General features: G+C 39.0%; 1 protein-coding gene across 1 annotated transcript in view; it reads left to right on the top strand.

Moving 5' to 3' along the window:
* Rasef (RAS and EF-hand domain containing) overlaps positions 1-13,519 on the top strand; it is a 64,366-nt gene extending 50,847 nt beyond the window's left edge. The window contains exons 16-17 of the mRNA XM_031377680.1: positions 5,589-5,665; positions 13,151-13,519. Of these exons, the coding sequence (XP_031233540.1) occupies positions 5,589-5,665; positions 13,151-13,256 (183 nt within the window). The 3' untranslated portion in view covers positions 13,257-13,519. The remainder of the gene's footprint in view (positions 1-5,588; positions 5,666-13,150) is intronic.
* Positions 13,520-17,948: the final 4,429 nt, after the last annotated feature.

Here is a 17,948-nt window from a genome sequence, read left to right as displayed (position 1 = left end):
CCTTTTTGTTTTATTAAATATGATTTGAGCATACGGTGGGCTCGCTCTATGATGTCTTGTCCTTGAGGAAAGACCTTCCATTGATATTTTTTATCAGGCTCAAGATGATTAACAGTGGGCAGGGTGAATGTAAACCTTTGTCTATCCTGGAGGCACAGAGGGATGGAAAAAAAGCAATCTTTAATATCTAATATCAAGATTCTCTATTGTTTAGGTGTCACGGACCGGGATTTCTCTGTATAGCCCTGGTTGTCTTGAAACTCACTCTGTAGACCAGGTTGGCCTTGAACTCAGAAATCTACCTGCCTCCGCCTCCCAAGTGCTGGGATTAAAGGCTTTTGACAAACAGATTAGACACTAGTGTGTAAGGTCTGAGTGTATTTGTTTTTTAAAAAATGACATGAGGCTTTTACAATCATTGCAAAAGAGAAATAAAAAATCTGGCAGCTCAACACTTGAGACACCTCTGAGGCTATGTGAAACATACTGAGTCTAAAATAGCAGCTATCTCTTCTGAACTGGTACTGTATCCCCCCAGGCCCAAGTATTTTGCGAGACATACATGAATCTGAGTCCTAGCCCATCTAAGTTCTAGTGCTAGGATTAAGGGCGTGTGCCACCAACACCCGGCTCTTATCTTAAACAGGGATTACAATCTGAAAGAAAGCTAGCTCTGACTAAGGTGACCTTGGCTTAGAAGACAGGTGCAGACAGTTCCTCTTCAGTTTGTTGTTTTGGTTACAGACTGGGTGGGCCTAAGAAAGTTCTTCAACTATATTATTTTTCTTGGCTAGTGGAGGTTAGCCCCAGGGAACACTTGTTAAGCTAGTTAAGCTTAGGTTCCCTGCCCCCAACGCTGGAGGCTAATAGTTTGAATGGCTTAACATTTCAAGCCAGGGTTTGACTCGGACTTTGAAACATTGGTGAAGGTCAGAAAACCTTCTTTTCTTTTGTTAGCTGTTAAAGAAAATGATATCTTGGTGAGTTCCTAGCACACTAGTACGAGGACATATTTGGAAGAGCAGGCAGGACAGCATAAAGCGTTCAGCGGCTCTGATCTCTCGCTCTCTCGCTCCCTTTCACTTTCGATTCTGGAGAGGCGGCAAATGTTCATCCAGATGATACCTCTCTTCTTTATAGCGAGCCACTTCTCTCTCCAAGTCCTCCTCTTTTGACGGGCTCAATTCCTCAGAGCTATCAGGCTCGAAGAGCTTCCGACTCGAAGCTCCATCTCTTTCTCTACTTTTCTCTCCCAGGGTGTCCTTTCCCTTATCTCTCGCTTCCTCAAGTCGAGCAGAAGGGCCTGTACTCTTGGGTATATCTTTTTTTCTCTTTCTCTCCCTTTTCTCTTGGCTAGCCTCTATTCTCTCATCTTTTCTCTCCCTTTTATTCTGGCTAGCTTTTACTCTCCCCTCTGTTTCTGAAATGTTATCTTGTAACTCTTCAAGTGCCCCCGACGCCACAGAGGCAGGGCATTTCTCATCCTCCAGGCAAGAATGTATAACAAGCGCCATTAGCACAATTACCGTGGCTTTGGCTGCGCTTTCTAACCCTGAGAATGGGTCGGAGGAATTAAAATCAAGCAGCATGCCTCTCAGAGCCTACCCTGTCCTGCAGTTCTGAAACCTACCAGTTGTTGTAAGGTTCTCCCTGTGACCCGGGTTTCAGCACCAGCTGTAGCCCGCACAGTCATCTCACCAGCAAGAAAACACTCAGACACTAGGTTCCTTCTGCAGCAACATTTATTGTCTCCATCCATAGGGAAAAAGGATCAAACCAATAATCCGCACTGCTTATATACACCACAGTGTGGCGTGTCTGCCCACAGCGTGGCGTGTCTGCCCATGATTGGCTGTTAGCTCATTACCCTATGTAACGCCCTGGGATGGGCCGTGACATGGCATCTTTTTTACTCTACGCACATGCGCAAACAGTTCTCTACGCACATGCACAAACAGTTGTTTACTAGGAGTCGACAGCGGAAGTAGGCGCCATCTTGCCATGGCGAATGCCTCTCCAGCTTCACCTCTCCCTACAGCCGGGCAGTGGTGGTGCACTCCTTTAATCCCAGCACTTGGGAGGCAGGCAGAGGCAGGCAGATTTCTGAGTTCGAGGCGAGCCTAGTCTACAGAGTGAGTTCCATGACAGCCAGGGGTACATAGAGAAACCCTGTCTCGAGAAATCAAAAAAATAAAAATAAAAAAAAGTTATTTTTCAGCTCCACATTGTTGTCTTCCCAGTGATAGAAGTGTAGCAGTATCTTGGCTAATGGAAAGGAATGTGAAAGCCTGGTTCCTTTCTTTAAGAATTGTGCTTAGTAGGAATTATCTGAAATTGCTTGCAGCTCTGGATTTGTGCAGAGAATGAGGTACACGTCTACTCTGAATGCTAAAGTGGGCATTGTTATCCTGTAATTGATATAATTGTTGAAAGATGATTTGTGTTCTTGACTCTTCTGACTCATAGTAGGAAGTCATGCAATAGAACCAAACAAGGTTGCCTGATGAAAATATGATTTAATGATGATATTTACTTCTGTCATCAATACAAAGAGCTCCTGGGGCAAATAGTTATGAGAAGGTGAAGAACTGTGTATTCGATAACAGGAAACAAAAGCTAAACATAAAAACTAGACACAGAAGTTCAATACTATGGGGGACATTTCATTACAGACACACACACACACACAATCAGTGGAGAAAGACTAACATAATGCCATTTAGAGTAGTGGAGTAGTATGAGCTTTGATTTGTTCAGCACTGTGTGTGTGTGTGTATGTGTGTGTGTGTGTGTGTGTGTGTGTGTGTGTGTAATTAACTGTTTTAGGGACAGTCATCGTCTCTGTATCTGACAGCCCTGGAGCCAGTCCTCAGTATATGTAGTTGACTGTGTTAGAGATAGTCATCTCCCACTGTATGTGTGTTAGAGACTGTTCTCACCCTGTGCATTTCACTGTGTCAGCCTTTGCTTTGTGTAATCCAGTGTCTTGGAGACAATCGTCATACTGTATAGTTCACTTTGTTGGAGGTAGTTATACTGTTTATTACATTATGTTGGAGACAGTCCTCACCCTGTATATTTATTTCATCATACTGGCATAGGCTTAACCTTGTGTAGTTCACTGTTAGAAACAGTCCCGACTAAGTGCTGTTCACTTTTTAGCGATTCTTGTTGGTCTGTGAGTTTCAGTGTGTTGGAAACAGTTATCACTTCTGTGTATTTCACTGTGCTGAAGAGAGTTCTTGTGAATTACCTTGTGCTGGGTGCAGTTATTACCCTGTGTACGACACCATGTTAGTCAGATTTCTCACACTATGTAGCTCACTGTGTTAGACACAGTCCTCACCCCAGTGTATTACAATTTGATGGAGGCAGTCCTTACCCATTGTAGCTCACTGTGCTGAGAAGTTCCTCTCCCTGTGTTGTTCACCATGTTGGGAACAGTCCTCATGCCTGTGTAGTTCATTGTTTTGGACGTAGTCTTTACCCCTGTATACTTCACTGTACTGAATACAATATTTAACCATATGCCTTATACTTTGTTGGCAAGAGTTTTCACTTTGAGTAATTCACTGTGTTACACATAGTCCTCACATTGTATAGGTAGCTGTTTTAGGAACAGTTCATACATGTGTACTTCACTGAGTTCAGACAGTCATCCTCTTCCCTCCAGTTCCTTATGTTTGAGAAAGTACTTTTCATCTATGTAGTTCATTGTGTTGGAGAAGCTCTTTATCCTGTGTCATTAACAGTTTTGGACACAGATCTTACTCTAGGTAGTTCAGTCTACTGGAGACATTTCTCATCCTGTATATCGCACTCGTTGCAAACATTTCTCACCCATGAGATAATCCTCTACTTGTATTTTGTTACTCTCAGGAGCAGTCTTTCAATCTACAAAGTTTATTCATTTTGTTCTTTAATATGATCTTCCGTCTTTGGTTTATGTACCAGGGGTTTTCTGCTTAGCCTTTTTCAGAACTAGTATGCATGCTTGGCATCTGCTAGCTCCAGTCTTAGTTTTCAACCTGCTCCCTTATACATCCTATGACTTAATCCTGTCATCCTCCAGATTTACTTTACTTCTTCCTGTCATCCCTGCCATACATAACCATCACCAGTGCTGTTTCTACTACATGTGCCTTTGAGAACTGTGTAGATTTTCCTGTCACTTTGCTTACATAAACTTGGTGGAATCCTTTCTTATTGCCAACTTTTCTCTCTTGCTGCTACAGAGTAGTTGCCAAATCTTTCTCTTGAATTTCGTGTTAATATTGAATCTTCATCCAAGGCTGTTGTATCTCTAATTGTCCTTTATGAAAAGAATTTGTCTTGATCTTGGTTTACAATAGCATACAAAAATAACTGTTGGAATTGCTTCAAGTACAAAACCCTGTGAGATTTTATGACAGGGAGACCTGAAAGATACTTTTCAGAACTAGAAGCAATTTAGTGTTTACCAAAGAATCAAACCAAAAATAGGAGTTCTAGTGAGATAAGGGCAACTTAGCTATTAGAAGGACAGGTGTGAGTGTCCTGAGATCAGTGGGGACTTAGGCAACTAGAGAAGTGATTTATGAGCTAAAGAATATAGTCTAAGGTAAATCTGGAAGATTACCTCAAGCTCAACATTAAGCAGTGTCTTATTGCTGTGGGAAAGCACTTGAATAGTATCTAAGCACCCTCTCAGAAGCAAAGGGGAGGGGGATAGGGTGATGAACTCAGGGAGGGAGGACTAGGAGGGGACAACATTTGGAATGTAAATAAATAAAACTAATTTAATAAAAGAGTCATTTACAGATTACAAGCAGAGGAGCAACATAAGCAACTATATATGGGCAACCACTCGGAGTTGTCTATGGATGAGAACACTTCACTTCAGCAACATAGGAGCTCTGGTGCCAGGGGAGAGGTTGAAAGTATGAAGGAGGGAGCCTTAAGCAGTGGACCAAACAGAAACATCCTTTTTCCCTTCACTGAGACCAGATATTGCTATGTAATTATGGCAGTCCTAGTAGTTACAACTGATCTAATACTGCAAACACTCTTTTGCTATTATGTAATTCCTGAGTGGCTACCTTAAACTGTCATTTTCATCTGTCTCAAATTATTTGAAGAGATATATGTGCTTGATTATTATAAATAAGCATCCTGAAAATGAATGTTTTTCTTTTTAAATATAAAATAGAAATCTTCTGATTAGGAACTATTCCTAGTATTACTATGTGTAGACTTTTTATTTGTCTTTTTCTTGTTTGTTTGTTTGTTTGTTTGTGACAGGGTTTTATGCATCAGGTTGGATTTGAATATCTGCTTACCTTTCTAGTACTGGTAGTCTAGGCATGTTCTACTACATGTAGATAGTCAGAGTGGCTTTTTATTTGGTGTTTATAAGTCTTGAAACTGACAGTTTTGAAAATCATTCTGTAGACCAGACTGGCCTCAAATTCACAGACCAGCTTGCCTTTGCCTCACAAGGGCTAGGAGTAAAGTTGTATGCTTGGCTTAAAAATATTTTTAATATAATAACAAATTTGAGAAAAATTTATCAAAGCCTTCACTGGATTGTGTATGCTTCTTTTCTACAGACCTATGGGGCATTATTCTGTGAAACAAGTGCCAAAGATGGCTCCAACGTGGTGGAAGCTGTTCTCCATCTTGCTCGGTAAAGTTTACTTTAAAAATTTAAAGATCTCAGTGCCAATCAAATTTTCACTTCCTTAATGGATATGTCAACTTCCTTCATTATAGCACTCAGTTAAAATGTCTGCGTCCAAGCATAGTTCTATCAGTGCTGGTAAGGAAATAAGTGCATGTGTCTACTATAAAATCTAATAATTGTGCTTGTTCATAGTGAACATTGTGTAAATATTTTCCTACCACACAAATGAGATGTAGTTGCAGCCTTTTTAAGCTTTTCTCAAAATATCACCAAGAAAGGTAATAATTGACTAATAGAATCATCCCCTGAAACCAAAATATAAACACAACAGTAATAACAATAGGCATTAATCTAACTATATATTAGGACTTTTTGCTGATCAAATAGGGTATAGAAAATTAAAACTTCAAATTGCATACCATACCAGTTAGAATCACTGTCTGACTTGCTCACTATGTAATTATTAGAAGAAGGCAGTGGTGTGGAGAATATGTAGCATTTTGGCATGTGAATCAGAGCACAATTCATTATTAGAAGGCTTGTATATGTGGATGTCAGTTCTTCAACTGTTCCAAGACATGACAGTACTATCTCCCTGATTTATTGTTTTTGTTTAGTGTGTGTCCTGGTTAGGTTTTTGTCAACTTGACACGAGCTGTTGTTATTTGAGAAGAGGAAATCTTAACTGAAACAAGACTTCCACCAGATTGATGTGTGGGCAAACCTCTGGGACACTTTCTTCATTAATAATTGATTTGGTTCCAATATGTGTGCTACCATCTCTAGGTCTTTGGTCATGGGTTATATAAGAAAGCAGGGTGGGCAAGCCATGAAAAGAAAGCCAATAAGCTGCATTTCTCCATTGTGTCTGCTTTCGTTTCTGCCTCCAGGTTCTGTTCTGAATCCTATGATGAACTTGAGTTTGGAACTATAAGCTATAATAAATTCTTTTCTCCCCACATTCCATTTGGTAATTGTGCCATAGCAATAGAAACCCCTATTAAGTGAAATTTGTGCCAAAGAGTGGTCTGTTGCTGGAATAGACTTGACCATACTGTTTTGTGGAGGATTGTAAAAAAGAATGAAAAAAACCTTAGATCTTAACACCTTAATAGACTTTTCTATAAGAGCTTGTAAGACAAAGTGAAGGGTAATTCAGATGATAGGAGCCAGACTGTGACGTTTCAGAGGGAAGTTTCAGAGTTCTTCCAAGACTCCATCATGACTGTTCATGTGATATTTTGAATGGAGAATATGTAATTCTGGTAGCTGGGGCTGAGTTTAAGAAGAGACCACAAGCACTAAAATGAAACATTTTCCTTTTGGGGACTATCAACAGTTGCCATCTTGAGCTGACAACTTAGTGGTGACTAATAAAAGACTAGTATTAAGTGAAATCTTCTGGGTCTGCATACAGAATCTCTGGTCTGCAGTCAGGGGAGGCTGTATCTCATGCTGACAACCAAATTTGATTTTGTCTCCCAGGAGGTACTTGTTCTTAAGACATGAAAGGGTCATGGAGAGCAGTTGAGGCTTGGTATTATGAGAAGCCAAATGAGGCTATTGGTGAAGGTGCAGCCTCAGTTGCAGTGGAAACTCAGAGATTGATAGGGTCCTGGACAGAAGAGGAAGTTCAGTTCCATGTAGCAGGGTCAGAGTCCCTTAAGAAAGCCAAGGAGAGTCTGTTGATGGAAATGTAGCCCAGTTGTTGCATAGACTCCCGCATTTTGGAGATATCAGTACCCTGTTGGTGACCATCAAAGGCAGAGGCAGCTTCAGCATGTAGCTGCCCTCAGTCTATGAGCCTTGCTGTGTGTCTACCCTCCCAGGCACAGGATTCCACAGTTAGAAACCTTGGCTATTTTTTGAGAAACTTTGAATTCTGGAATATGTGCTAAAGAGGTTTAATTTAAAAAGTGTCTGAATTTAAAGACTTTAGAATTTTAAGAGTTGGAATGTTTTATATTGTTATGCTAATAGTGAGAGTTAGGGAGGAATAAGAAAGGAAAGGTTGTGATTTAATAGTAGTGTGCTTGTGTTTTAAGTTGACAAGGAGGCAGTTGTTCTCCCTAGACTGTTTTTTTGTTTTGTTTTTATTTTGTCAACTTGACAAAATACTTTGGGAAGAGAACAGCATAATCAGGAAAATGCCGGGTAAACAAGCATGTAGAGCATTGTCTTGACTAGTGACTGAAGTGGGAGGGCACAGCCCACGGTGTATGGTGCCAATCCTAGACAAATGGTCCGGGGTGGATAAGAAAGTAGGTTGAGGAAACCATGGGAAGCAAGCCAGTAAGCAGTGTTTCTCCATGGCACCTGCTTCAGTTCTTGTCTCTAGGTTCCTCCCCTGGCTTCCTTGGCTGGTGGACTATGGTGTGGAATTGTAAGCTAAAATAAACCCTGTCCCTTTCAAGTTACATCTTGGTCATGATGCTTTATAGCAGCAATAGAAACTCTAAGACACTCTGCCTCTTATGGAAACATGATTCCTTGCTGTAACAAAGAAAAACCTACCAAACCTAAAAACTCACAAAATCTAAATAAGGACAGTGATATATCTAATTACGGACAAATGAATACATAGTTTTCTGCATGCAGTTCTTTTTCTGCTTATTTTTAATTTGTGTAAGTGTCATTCGTGTGGAAGCTGATCTGGTTTTTCTTGCTATGTTTTAACTAGTGACTGGTGTTTATAGTACCTATTAAGTCACACTCTTATCAACAGAAAGCTTGGAGTGTGGTCTTGGAAAAGATGACTACCCTGACTTGAAAAAAAAAAATAAGCAATAGGCCTCAGGTCTTCCAGAGGTCCAAGGAACATCTGTTTGTGGCAAAGAACAGAAGGTGCCCTAGGCTCAGACATGGTGTCACTGAATAATTTCTGCATTAGCAACAGTCCAAGGACTCCCACCTCAGCCAGTGAAAACACCTGCTTAAAGCAAAGCAGCACTGACATTACATATAACCTGGAATAGGCAGAAACTAGGGTATTTAAACACAGTCTCCGAACATGCGGATTTTTGTTTTGGCCAGAGCCAATTTTACATGTGGTAGAAAGTAGCCATTTCCATACTTTTATCTATTAAATCAGTGGGGACTATGTGCTTTGACACCACTGGGAGCAGTAACTCTTTTGTCTAAACGAGTTACATGTAGTGAAGGGAGGGGGGGATTTCAACTGTTTGCGTTTAACTCATTGCAGGTAGGAGGTTTTAACGTTTTAAAATGGTAGTCTTTATGTTGATGTCTGGGTAGAGAAGATGCAGCTTCTGGAGCACATAGAAGGTAGGAAAGAACCCACATTTCTTATGGAATTGCTGGGACAAGGCTTAGTGAGAGCTGGCATTGTCCTTACACTTAGATTCAAACACTTGTGGGTGTTGTTATGATGATCAAAGCATTTTGATTAGGTTCATTTTGCTTTTTTAAACGAGGGATCCTCATCTAGTAAAATGTACGTAATGTTCTCAAACATGCAAAACTCCAAAATCCGAAACACTTCTGGGCACAAGTATTCCGAGAAGCAATACAACCTGTGTATAGCAACAAGCTGCTGCCCACATACTGGAAAGCAATAGGAAAGTGAGCCTCAAAAGCTCAGGATTCAAAAATGTTTTATCATCATTGTCGTCATTTATTATGTGTCATGCATGCATGCTTATATGTGCGTGTGTGTGTGTTTGTGTGTGTGATACGTGTGTAAGTGTGAGCATGCACATGCCATGCTGTACATGTGTAGAGTTGGCTCTCTCCTTTCCCTTTTACCTGGATTTTGGGGACCAAAGTTAAGATCTCAGGCTTGTGTGGAAGGTGCTATACTTCTGAACCTATCACTGGCTCCCAACATCTTTTCTTAGATGGAAAACTGTGTAGTTCTGAAGTTCTGATGTCGTCCACACATCCCTGCTTTACTGTAGACATCTTTAGTCTGTAAAATGAAAATGAGGACTGGATATGATGGTCTCAAAGTCGCTTCCAGTGTTAGAAGTCAATATGTCTCTGTGTAATAGGCTGCGTTCTATTAAACAGTGTAGTAATCAGTGCTCACTTGTCTTATGGAACCAGAGTAAATCACATGGATAAAATATCTTAATCACATCCAAACTATAGGGTAAATTTAGTTTTATTGTGTGAAGATGGAAAGGCCATTGCTGTTTGTCAGTTCCTATGTGAGCTGCAGTGTAGTTTAGACACCAGGTTTGCATACTTTACACAACCGGTTGCAAGGCTGGAAAATGGTTTATTGGTTAGGAACATTTGCTGCTCTTTCAGAGGACCTGGCTTCAGCTATTGGTATCCATATGGTGTTTTACACCGATCTGTAACTCTACTTCTAGGGAATCTGATGGCCTTTTCTGGTCTCCACTGGTGCCAGGCATGTGGGTGCACAAACATACTCAGGCAAGACACTTATATATAGAAATGTCCTTATGAACAACTAGTGGGCAAAGACATTTTGATTGAAAGGTCATCTCAATCATGTGACAGTCAGGTCATAGCTAATTTTGTAGACTTTTAGGCTATTAAAACAGATGACTTCTTATGAGTCATCTACTGGGGTTTTTCATTACTAAGTTTTATTGCATTATGACTTGGTTTGAATTTCCAGTTTTATAATCAGTGTGTTCTCAACATAGCATATACCTGCCTTTTTGATAGATTTAAGAAACTGAAGGCATACAGGAGCCTGATATAGCTGTTTCCTCAGAGGCTGTGGCAGTGCTTGACTAATAGGGAAGTAGAGGCCCAAAGCCATCCATTGGACTGAGCACAGGGTCCCCAAATGAAGGAGCTAGAGAAAAGACCCAAGGAGCTGAAGGGTTTTCAGCCCCTTAGGACGAACAACAATATGAACTAACTAGCACCCTCAGAGGTCCCAGGGACTAAAGCATCAACCAAAGAGTACACATAGTGAGACTAATGGTTCCAGCAGCATATGTATAATACAGGATGGCCTAATCAGTCATCAGTAGGAGGAGAGGCCCTTGGTCCTGTGAAGGTTCTATGCCCTAGTGTAGGGGAATACTAGGGCCAAGAAGTGGGAGCGGGTGGGTTGGTGAGCAGGGAGAGGGGGGAGGAAACTGGTTTTTGTTTTTGTTTTGTTTTATCCTTTCTTTTTCTTTCTTTTTTTTTTTTCAGAGGGGAAACTGGGAGAGGAGATATCATTTGAAGTGTAAATGAAGAAAATATGTAATTAAAAAAAAGAAACTGAAGGCTAGTTTATCTTCAATAAGATATTAAGTTAATTTTTGTTATTTTTTTACATAGTTGTTTTATTACTTTAAGTCTAGTTAATTGCTAGCTCTTTTCTTTCTTTTATTGGATATTTTATTTACTTACATTTTAAATGTTATCTCCTTTCCCAGTTTCCCCTCCAGAAACCTCCTATCCCTTCCCCCTTCCCACTGCTTCCATGAGGGTGTTCCACCACCAAACCCACTCCTGCCTCCCTGCCCTGGCATTCCCCTTCACTGGGGCATTGAGTCTTAACAGGACCAAGGACCTCTTCTTCCATGATGCCCAACAGGGCCATCCTCTGCTACATAAGCAGCTAGAGGTATGGGTCCTTCCGTGTGTACTCTTTGGTGGGTGGTTTAGTCCCTGGGAGCTCTGGGGGATCCAGTCGGTTGATGTTGTTCTTCCTATTTGTTCTTCCTGTTGTCTTTCAGCTTCTTCAGTCCTTTCTCTAACTTCTCCATTGAGGACCTTGTGCTTAGTCCAATTGTTGACTGGGAACATCCGCCTCTGTATTTAAGACTAGCTTTGAATTTAACATTATATGTAATAACATTAAGTATATAATTTGGAGTCATAGCACAGAGCTTCAGTTAAAGACTAGTCATGCAGGTTGATCTTGACCTGGCTTTGTTGCCAGAGAACTGTTGATTGATTGGTGTTTGTACGTCTGCTGAAACTATTCATTACTCTCTCCAGCTCTTGAATTGGCTGAGTGTTACAATTTCCTACTTGGAGACAAATGTTTGTGCTCAGATTTCCTCCATTACCCATTCACTCTACATTCTTTAATCATTGTATGTGTGCTTGTTTGGTTGCCTGATTTTGCTTTTCAATTTTGTCTTTCTTGTAGAGCTGGGCTGGACCTTGTGTGAGCTGTACATGCTGTCCATCCCTGAGATCTACCCTAGCTCTAGAATAATCTTTATAATGAGAGCTGCAATTTCTGGTTTGGCTCATAGTCCCCACCTTGCAGTTTATGTAAAGTATAAAGTCCAGGCTGCTCCCATGTGGCTAAGATCCTCATGGCTTTGCTTCAACTACCTCTCTACTTGAATTCATTTTTTTTTTAAAAATTTAATAATAATTTGTAGACACAGCAAACTTTGTGTGTAGAAGCATCCAAGTTCTTTTAGGCCTTGCTTTGCATTTCTGCATGCTGTTTCTCAATCTGGGATTTCCCTGCTGAAATGATAGCACGTGAATGTCACTTCCTTTTTTAATTATTAATTTAATATTTTTAGAGAATGTCATACTTGAATATTATTTTTACCTTATTTCTATCATTACCTATCCCTGTTTCAACTCTTTTTATGTCCTCCTGACTCATCCATGATTTCCTTAGTTTTTATTTAACACATGCACTTGTACATGAACACACATATATACATGCGTGCACGCATGCACACATCTCTACTGAGCAACTTTAGTGTTGTTTATTTGTAGATATATTTAAAATTGACCACTTTGGCTTGCATAAGCTATAGTAGAATTTATACTACCTTGAGATGAAGGGCTACAGGCAACCCATGTCTTTTGAGAAAGAGGAAACCTCGATTCTTTAAAGAGGTTGTTTGAGTTAATCTTCTATTGCTGTGATAAAACACCATAAAAAGGTATTTCATAGAAGGAAGAGTTTGGGGTCCAGTGGACATGTATAGCTGCAGTTAGGCATGGAGACAGGAGATGGAAACAGAGCTGAGGTAAAACCTCAGCTCTCTTCTCCCCTTGAATTAGGTAGATTATCTCTTTAGATATATCTAAAACAATAAATCTTAAACAGGAAGCAGACAGCAAACATGAAATGGTAGCCAGGTTTTGAATCCTCAAAATCCGCTCTGAGTGATATTCTCCAGCAAGGTCAATACTCTGGTCAACCCCCTAGTCTACCAACTAGGAACCAACTCTTCAAATGTGTGAGAATATGAGGGACATTTAATTAAAACTATCACAGAAGTTCTTTGAGTGTCAGCTTTCCCTAGAAGCACCTTGGTTCCTACAAAACATTGTACATGGGTATTAGATATATACTTATGGGCCTGCAATTATTTATCTAGACATCTATCTCTTCCTCGGAACTTTGTAGCTGACAGCCTATGATTTCAGCACAGATGGGACATATTTTTACGATAGAATGACCAAGGCTTTGCATTTGGAAACTGTGTTAATTTTCTACTGGCAGTGTAATTAATTTCTACAGGTAAGTGAACAAGTAGCTTCCTTTTGTTGTAATCGGTTTCTCCCATTTCCCAGGGAAGTGAAGAAAAGGGCAGAGGATGATGACAGCAGATCTATCACCAGTCTGGCTGGGTCTACCTCCAGAAAGTCACTGCAGATGAAGAACTGTTGCAATGGCTAAAGCCCAGGTGTCCTTCATTCACAAAGCCCTTGCTTCCAGATTACTGACTGTGAGACCCTGGCTCTCCAAGAAGCGGTGCATAGTATGACACTGGCCTCTGAAGAATCATACTGTTCTTCCCGGTTCTCAGCAACCTCAGGCTTGCTTTGCTCGGTCTCAGTGAGTTCCTTGGGTTGTCTAGCCCTGTAGATCACTAAGAGAAAATGTGTTAATGTTTTTGATATGACATAGTAAAATAAAATACCATTCTCAGATCAAAGCTATTGAGAAACCACTTGTAAGATTGCTTTACGAGAAAACCTGTAGTTTATAGTTATCCTGTGACAGTGTTTACTTAAAATTTTGGACAAAAGAGTACAATACTTTATTTGTATTATGGAAGTTAGTGCTTTAAAACAGAGAATTAGGAGCCTAGCAGTATATTATATATTACAGCTTTAAACTATGGCTGGTATAAGGTAGCATGAGTATTATCATTAGGCACCTCAGCATCGCTCTTACCTACCTGATAATGTGGTACATGTCCAGGTCACATTAGAGTGTTCCCCCCTGAAAAACAAGGAAGTTGGTCTCTAGGGCCTTTCATATTCTGTAGCATTTTAAGAAACAGGGAGGACGCAGTGGTCCATAGTCATGAAGGACCCTGTGAAGCCTACATTTTGATACTGAAGAATTGGTTTTTCAAATTTCTGAAGTAAGAATAGAATTTATTTGAGAAAATGGACACGTTTTAGATTCCACTGAAAATAAAAACTTTTCATGAAAAAAGAAGGCATGTTTGAAAAATGTATGTAACAAAAAAATACAATTTCAAGAGACCTTGTAAAGTCTGTGGCTTAAATCTTAAGTGAAAATTTTAGTAAAGACATGTATAACACTACTACTGAAAGAACAATGCCACCAAAATGTATCTCACATAGTGACTGCCAGATGCTGAGGGAGAAAAGGAGCTGGCAATAATGACCAGGGGGCATGTGCCTTCTGAAGAGGATGGCCACAGTCTCGTGGAATCAGCCCGGCAGTCGTTGTGATATAATTTTGAGTATGGTAAAAGCCACGCCAAACTCAGTATTTGCAAAGGATAAATGTTAGGAATGTGAATTGTGTTTCATGGAAAATATAATGGTAACTAAAATAAGAATACTTTGCCAAATGAATATATTGTTGCTATTTCACACTGTCCTGTGGTTTAACATATTATCTGTAGCATTGTGCCAGTCCCTAAGCCCCTAATGTCAAGCATTAACTTCCTCCTTGATGAACAATGCAAGATTGTTATTAGACATAGCTTTGGGAAGTGCTGTATTTAAAAGAGGACCAGCCTTTAAATAGTTGAGTCTGTTCTTTAGATACTGTAACTTGTGACTGCTCCTCATGAGTTTTGTTTTTCTCCTGGAACCTTCAGTGCCTCCTATTCTTCCTGACCAAAATGTCTTCCAAGAGCCAGAGGGTTCATTATCTGACTCAGAATAGGCCAACAAAAATGGTTTCTAGTGGCATGAACCAATTAGATTATTCTTAGTAAGAGAATCAAATATCTTGGTTCATATAGATCTAGGCTTTGAATAGCTTACCCAGAACATAAATAATCGCTGTTACTTCTGTAGGTTGTATAGTATATGTTAAAGAATTCTTTTTGTTGAACTAAAACAGTTGCTTAGGCTAACAAGGTGTCTCAGGAAGTAAAAGTACTTGCCAACTCCAGATTGGTGCCTGACCCCACAGTGGAAGGGCAGAACTTCACACATGTGTTCTCATGACCAAATGGTATGTGCACACACATACACAGAGTAGTAGTTTTTTTTAATAACACTTCCTTTAAGCAGTCCTTTCTGTGCTTTGATTTTTGTCATCAAACTTTAAATTGTTTAACCTTTATTTTAGTTTTTTATAAATGGGAACTGACTAGATACATTTATACACAAAAGACACATACCTTATCCCTATGGAAATACTCTAGGGTTTTAACAAGAAAACTGAATCTTCAGTAACTACATATGAATTGCTATTTCATGGTTAATGATTTCCAGGTTCAGTCGAAAGGTTACATTTCTGATCAGAAAGAATACATTGATTGTGAGAAATAGACAGAGAAATTGACACTGAGGTGGTCATATTTGTAATATGTGTCACAGTTAGAAGTTCACCATTAGTTTCACCTTCTGGAGTGGGTTTTCTAGACAAGGCTAAGTCTTATATGTTGATAGATTGCACTCACTGAACAGACTCTGTTAGCATGCATGTTACCCTGTTGTTTTTATTTATTTTCCCCAAAGTCCTTTTGTCTTCTATTCTCTGTAACCAAGCATGTATTATTAATGCAGATGTTCTGCCTGGGGTTTTGCCTCTAGTTGAGGGGCCAGAAAGCTGTGTTTACCAGAAAGTGGTCTAGGTGGTATGACTGACAAGTTGACATACTTAATGATCCGAATATAAAATATTCAAATTAAAGACTACTATCTCTGCTTAACAAACTTGTTTAAGGAAAAGCTAATTAAAACTATTTTTATCTGATTTGTTGGGAAACTATTTTGATTTCTCGAAAATATTCTCAAATTTAAAGTGTATTTTAAATAATGACAAAATAATGTTTTGAGCTTAGCTTACTTAGATATATTTATACATTTCTTGCAAGTAACGTATTTTGTGTTCATTTTCCTTGGGCAACTTTTAAAAACCCAATGATGCTATATCCTCCTTTTAAGCACTCTCTAACACATTGGATAATATATTAATTATCAAAAGTAATGTTGGAGAAGTGGGCATTTTTCACTGTTAACTTCTAGGCCTGTTAATTTTTATAATTTATTTTTCTTCTTACTACTTTATACAATTTATATGTTATACGACATTTAACTATTTAATACTAAGTGTGATTTGAATAAATAAAAACTATCCTCCCTCCTGTAAAGATAAAATTGAGGATAAGGGTAAAGACTTATTTTCATATTTATGCAGTGGTTAACCTCAGAATATTGTTTTTGTAGGTTTTCGTTGTATATGTGTGTAAGAAATTCAGTATGTATATGATAGGTAGGCAATTGAGAACTGAGTCACTGTTATGCATATGATTTTGATTCATATGGTTTGCATTTTTCACTGTTTGAGCTGTATTTCATCCTACTGTTTATATCTGTTCAAACAATTGATGATACCAAAAAATATAATTGCATAAAAATGCAAATAGCCAAGGAGCTACAAAATCTGTGCCTTAAAAATACAATAAAGTGCTCTTCTTTTGGCCCCTGGGCAGTTTCTTGAGATTTGCTGTGTCTGCAGGAGACAGTGCTCTCCTTCAGCACTTCTCTTTTCTGGTCATGTCATTCTAACAGTGGGAGAAAAGAATGAATGAATGTGTACATTGGGTGCCTCATCATATGGTGGCAGGGAGCTCCTTGAAGAAACTGGAAGGCCAACAGTAGAACTATTGTAATAACATTACTGGATATGTCAAAGCCATTCTTAGCTTTCTTTTCTTTTTAAGAATTTCATATTTTACACTGTACTTACATTTCAACTTCACCTCTCTTCTCTTCCCATCTCCTTTCTGCTTCATGAGAACTTTCATGAACTCTTTTACTGTAATTATTTTTACACACACACACACACACACACACACACACACACACACACACATTCCTACTGTGTCTGTGCAGTATTACTTCTCTGTGAACACATTTTTAGAGAATAGACACTTGGTATTGGCTAACCTTTCAGTGTACCTATTCACTAAGAAACAATATGTCTTAATGGTCATAGTTATGAGCTCTGCAGTCAGCTTGCTTGGCCTCATACTCTAGTAGAGTAACCAAGCAATGAACAGGGCATCTAAATGCCAATTGTTTTTGGTTTTGGTTTTGGTTTTTAATCAGTGAAATAGCACGATAGCAGACACTTCTCATGGACTTTTCATGAGAACTATGTGAATTCATGTCTATAATCGTTTGGAATTGTTGCTGGTACATTGATCTCCCGTAGTTTGAAACCTTAAGCATCATTGCTTCTTCTGGTTTAGGACAAGAGGTTCCGCGTCAGTGAATAATTAAACTTGTAAGTTTTTTTGGATGGCATAGGAAATGAAGCATATAGAAGAATATCTCTTCTATAATTCATTGTCTCCTGAATGCATTCTTGTTGTTTCGAATGACTCAAATTTGTATTGTGTGCTATACAAGTATTGTGTACTATAGGATGTGATATAAAGAGGAATTGAGGAGGGAGAAATGATTAAGGAAAATGAAGGTTTGAAAATCAGAATGGAATCAAGACTGAAGTCAGATCATCACTAACCAGTGACTGGTAGAATCTGTAGTGAAGGGATGAAAATGAGAGCACTTTGGCTGAGACCTCACATCTGTAAGTCAGTAAAAGTGCTGGTACATCATGGGCTTTACTAATTAGAAAGTAACCTTAATGCTTATACTACATGAGATAGTCAAAAATTCACAAAGGAGTAAATTCCCAGGTAAGTATGTCATTCACAAGCTTTGAAATAATAATTTTCTTTTCAGATTTTTATTTTAAGCTGTATTTTCCTATCTGAAAATAAAAGGGAATAAAAAATACTCATGATTGCAGGGTAAAAATCATTCATGGGCAAAATTCTAGGAATACCATTTTTTTTAATTTCCTGCAGAATTTTTCTTTTATGTGTCAGGTTTATTTTTGAATTTGTTTCATGATTTTTCTAAA

The sequence above is a fragment of the Mastomys coucha genome, unplaced genomic scaffold, assembly GCF_008632895.1.
Source record: "Mastomys coucha isolate ucsf_1 unplaced genomic scaffold, UCSF_Mcou_1 pScaffold18, whole genome shotgun sequence".
Taxonomy (NCBI): domain Eukaryota; kingdom Metazoa; phylum Chordata; class Mammalia; order Rodentia; family Muridae; genus Mastomys; species Mastomys coucha.
The sequence above is the reverse complement of the archived record's forward strand: the minus strand, read 5'-3'. Positions and strand labels throughout refer to the sequence as shown.